The sequence below is a fragment of the Nanorana parkeri genome, unplaced genomic scaffold, assembly GCF_000935625.1.
Source record: "Nanorana parkeri isolate BGI_ZX_2015 unplaced genomic scaffold, ASM93562v1 scaffold256, whole genome shotgun sequence".
Lineage (NCBI taxonomy): Eukaryota > Metazoa > Chordata > Amphibia > Anura > Dicroglossidae > Nanorana > Nanorana parkeri.
Window position 1 is genome coordinate 751,202 of NW_017306524.1, and position 5,292 is coordinate 756,493.

At 40.9% G+C, this 5,292-nt stretch overlaps 1 protein-coding gene across 1 annotated transcript in view; it reads left to right on the forward strand.

Annotated features, from left to right (window-relative positions):
* Nucleotides 1-5,292, forward strand: part of ADAMTSL1 (ADAMTS like 1) — a gene marked incomplete at its 5' end in the record, with an annotated part of 230,910 nt that overhangs the window by 26,513 nt on the left and 199,105 nt on the right. Inside the window, one exon of the mRNA XM_018556868.1 lies at nucleotides 2,954-3,190. Within this exon, the coding sequence (XP_018412370.1) occupies nucleotides 2,954-3,190 (237 nt within the window). The remainder of the gene's footprint in view (nucleotides 1-2,953; nucleotides 3,191-5,292) is intronic.

A 5,292-nucleotide genomic window follows, 5' to 3' on the forward strand; every position in this document is an offset into this window, starting at 1 on the left:
GTCATATTTTGCCTGGAATGGGGCTTTAAAAGATAAACTATTAAAGAGCACTTAGCATATCAGATGGTGATACAGTATAGCCCCCCATCTTCCTTTTTGTGGCCTAATGTAAAACAAGGAGAAGATGATTTACCAGCACACCAAAAATCCTTAAACAATTCATTTTTATTGACGAATAGTCATAATATCACAAAAATTGCTGGAAAAAAGGCCAGCGCAGCCCGAATGCATCGGGTGTAACCGGGCCCTAAAAGTTTATCTAAAGTCAAAACATTTTTGTAAAATAGCGGCAGCTGAGGCGTGTACACATGCCGCATCTGTGTAAAATTATCGTCACCAGTCCTGTAACGTCACCAGCACTCCAAGAGTTAATGAAGCAATAATCAATTTATTGGCACATTGCCATTCAACTGCAAGCGCTTTCGGGGCCTCTAAGGGTCCCCTTCATCAAATTGACTATGGCTTAATTAACCCTTGGAGTGCTGGTGACGTTATTTTCTATCGTGTTTCTTCACGGCACCATCCGTGGCCACAACAAGCACCCACACGTTCACACGGGTCTTTCTTTGACTCCGGTAAGGAGTGCAGCAAGAACTTTTGATTTCTACATTTTAAACAGCATCTCACATTTGAGAGGTGGTACTGCTTGCCAAACACAACCATTGCAATCAATGGGACAGCACTGCAACCACGTAGATATGTGGTTGTGGTGCAGTAATGTAATATAAAATCCCATTGGGATATAAAAAATGGAAAAAAGGTTTTCAGAAGCTGCAGTATCACCTTCTGAGCACTTGGAAGCTGCTACTCTACCACTCTCTAGAAGCAGTCCACAACAATTTGATGTTCAGAGAGGCGGTGGAGCCTGCTGCCCATGTAAAGAGTAGTTTTCCCTCATTTTGAATTGATTTTTTCTATCATCTACTATCCGAGGTACTGTATATTTCGCAGCATGGAAAAAAATCAAAACTATAGCCCTCTTGAGAAGACGATCTATACGAAGGGATTCTACAATCTGACATGTTGTCCACCAATTATTTTATACAGCATGTGCTGTAGTTGTACTTCTTTCAGTTGCTTTGCCATTTTCCCAAGACAGACATTGAATATGAGGAATAAACAGTCATTATTTAGTCGTGCTTTTCTCTGCACCTGAAGGATAAAATACCTAAGTGTGTGAACTGCAGATGTCTGACTTGCTGATGTTTCCCACCCACATACATTGAATAAATCAGGTTTTTGGGCAGTGCTTCTGATTACTATGAAACAGTCAAGCCATTGCTCCAGATGGAAAGAAATTGATCTGCTCTTCTTTTGGGACTGAAGCTAAACGCATCATAGTAGAAGAGAGCAGATTTATACATATATGTGAAGTCATCTATGATGTACCGTATATTCCACAGAGAGAGCGCTTGGACAGGTTTGTCCGAAGCTGAGAGCAATAATGATATTTCAAAATGCTTCACTGCATCATTGTCTGTGATCTGTTTCCCAATCGCTCTGTTCTATAATGTGACTTGCTATGTCTGCTGCTTTTTTGATGGTCTGATTTATTCCATAAATATACAACTCTGCTGAGGTTACAATGTCATGCTTGAGTGTTTTGATTGCCTTTTAATAGGCATAGTGAAATATATAAAAAAAAGCAGGACAACAAATACCTTAAAGGAAATCTACACTAAGAAAATTATGTAGCCTACCGTTCATAATCTTTTTCTAAAAATGCTAGGTACCTGGTTGTAGTTTTTTGAGTGACAGACCCGGAGGTAGCAGTCTCCCACAGAGTTTGCTCAAAGCCGCTAATCTACATACTTATTACACTTAAAAAGGCATTGTCACATTACATGGCCATTAAGGGTAAAGTGATCGTGTCTTTGTAAATTCCACCTTCCTTCTTGAACCCCTGATGCTTACTTTGCCTGCACTTCCTCTCCAATCATGCTCCTATGACGATAGTTTGTCAGCCCGGTTGTAATAGCAATAATTAGTTTAGAAAAATCAAAATTAAAAGTTTTGCCCCCCTGCATACATGCACTTATGCACACAAATGCATGCATGCAGCACACATGAGTAACTATGATTGTGGGACACATATCAGGTATAGCCATGCACACCATAGAAAAAGGAATACTTCTGAAGTGCATTTTAAAGTAAATGAGCTGTACAGGATTTTTATAAATATTGCCTTTGGATAATTTGTGGCTTCATGGTTTAGGCCCTGACATATTTGGGGTCAATACAGTAAAATAGTTGCATTCATTGTATGGGTCCTTTGCTTTCAGAAAAAAAAATCTTTTTGGATTTAAGAGTGTTCTATCTAAATAAAAAATTGCGCATTTTGTTGTGTGCGAGAAACACAAAAATTGGTTCCTGCAGTGGATTACCAAGGTGTGTGTCTTCTAAGGGTACAATAGATTCAGTTAAAATGGTTGCAGCATCTTCTGGACCCTGGCAACTATGTTGAGCCCTGCTTTTTATATCTGTCGTTGCAACCTTGCCTTGAAATTTTAAACAACTTCTCACAAATTGGTTCAGTAAGTGTGAGTTGAGATTTAGTCAATGATGACTTTACACAGTGGGTGATTGTTGCAGGATACAAATTATTGAAGGAAATTGTTTTACAGTTCTATAGTACAGTGGGCACTTGTATAGGGAAGACAAAGCAATCTCAGCTAAATCCAGTAATTTGATAACCTTGTACACGATTAGCTCCTGCTTACTTATATTATCCTTTTTGGGTCAGGCAGAAAATTGGCTGATCTTTTAGAATTGACTATAGGCATGCAGAGATCTAGCAGCCCAATTTTTCAGCCAAGTTCCCAGATTTGCTGCTAAATGATTAATCAAAAAAAAGTATGGCATTGTGATCCCATTTAACAACTGATTTATGTATGTTCACAGGTTTTCATTTATTTACCCAGAATAACCATTTTAATTTCTTTCTTACTAATAGGATTGTCCAGCAGATTCGGGAGATTTTCGGGCCCAACAGTGTTCAGCTCACAATGATGTCAAGTACCAAGGACAGTACAGGGAATGGCTTCCAGTTTATAATGATCCCGAGAACCCATGTTCTTTAAAGTGCCAAGCAAAGGGGACTTCTCTTGTTGTAGAACTTGCTCCTAAAGTTCTAGATGGTACTCGATGTTACACAGAATCCTTGGATATGTGCATTAGTGGATTATGCCAGGTAAGAAAAATTGTCATTAGGCATTCCATAAAAAGGACCTTGCAGTATGATTTTGATTTATGAAAATAAAGACCCATACTGTCTGTAAATAATGCTCTATGTCATCTAAAAGGACAACAGACATGGGAGAAATACAGGGTCCCAGTGCCAATCTCCTTCTCAAACTGCTATTTATAAGTCCTAAACTTTTTAAGTTCCAGACCTGGAACAAGGTTTCACTTTAGACTTAAACTATCATCTGCATGTCCTTTTTTTTTATTTTTCCGGGGTATATTTTATGTTCTGTTCATCTGCAATCCTGATGCCATTCTGACTTAAAATCATACAATCTGCATCTCTATCTAATGGATAATACACATGTATTGTATTAAGAAAAAGCATACCAAAAAGTGTTAAAATAATATATTTTTTTAAATCAACAATATAGCATACAAGATTGTACATTATTTCATTGATATATATACTGTAGATGTAACATTATTCGGTCAAAATATCTGGAGCAGGTTTTGACAAGTTCATAAAGTATTACAATAATGATACATTTAATAGGCTACAGATTGTTAAAACATGCTAGCAGATCAATTTAAAGTGCTGTACAGATAGAGCTGAAATTCTTCATAGCCAACATAGGCCAAGACCTAGGGTGGCAGAGTTAAAAAATCAGTTCATCCAAACTATGTTTCATGTTATTGGTGATTAGGAATGCATTTCGATGTATAGCAAAAAGTTCCAGACCAGAGCTGTAGCTAGCTCCTTTTGCACCCGAGGCAAGAACAAAAAAAGTGCCCCCCCAACAGGCATGTGACATCACCCAGCTCCACGCACACGTGGTGTTATATGATGTCACGATGTATTTTTTAAATTATTTTGTATTTGTTTTTAATTTTTTTAATTTTAATCTTTTTACTGTTGGGGGTGCATCGGGGAAATATTTGGGGTCTAAACAGCCCCCTGATATTTCCCTTTTAAAATAGAAAAAGAAATTGAGGACAGCGTCCTCAATCTCTTTTTCTTCAGCATCTATTCTAAATGAATGGAAAGTACATAGGCTTCCCATTCATTCAGAAAACATTTACTATCATCCAGTTTACTGAATGGGGAGAAGCCCCTGTACAGAGTGCTACTACCCATTGAGAAAGTCATGAATGAACAGGAAGTGATGTAAAGCACTTCCTGTTCATTCATAACTGGGGACACATAGTACTGTGTCCCCAGTTATTTACAAACACTGGAGTGATCAACTGATCGCTCCAGCGTTTGCTCTGAACAGAGGATCGGTACATATCACTGATGTGTATCCTCCACCGCTTGGCCATGCACAGAGCTCAGCCTGCAGCTTTTCCTCTTGATCCCAGCTGCTCTTCCCCACCAGTATGCAGCGGGGATTCGAGAAGAAGTGAAGCACTTCAGCCAGCGGGGTGAGGGGGAGAGGTGGAGGAGGGAGCCACTGTCACAGCAGCATGGTCGAGCGGTGAGGAGAGAGAGAGCCGCCGGCGGTCAGATCCTGGCCGAGCGGCTCTCTCTCTCCTCACTGCTTGGCCATGTTGCTGTGACAGCGGCTCCCTCCTGTGCCTCCCCCCCTTGGCTGCAGTGCTTCCTTCACTTCTCCTCGGATCCCCGCTGCATACAGATGGGGGAGAACAGCGGGCATCCAGAGGAAAAGCTGCAGGCTGAGCTCTGTGCGTGGCCGAGCGGTGGAGTATCGGTACATATCAGTGACATGTACCGATTCTCCGTGCAGAGCTGTGCCGCCCCACTTCTCCCTGATGGCTGCACCCTCCTAGCACCTGCACCCGAGATGAGAGCCTCAGTCGCCTCGCCCCCGCTACGGCCTTGTTCCAGACTACCACTGTCCCAGCCAGTCTAGTGGCAGCTAGGTCCCCACCAGTTCACCACTTCTGATGCAGAATATGCAAACTTCGTCTTATAGCCTATCCGCCTCCAGTTATGGTGTATCTTGTGTAGCTATGATGTCTGATCTTGTTTGTGTGATACTAAGGCTAGCCAGTCTAATAGAGTAGGCAAAAAGGGGCACCAAACAGCTGGCTTAGGCAGAGAGGAAGTATTAATCCAGAATTTAAATACAGTTCTGGATATATTTA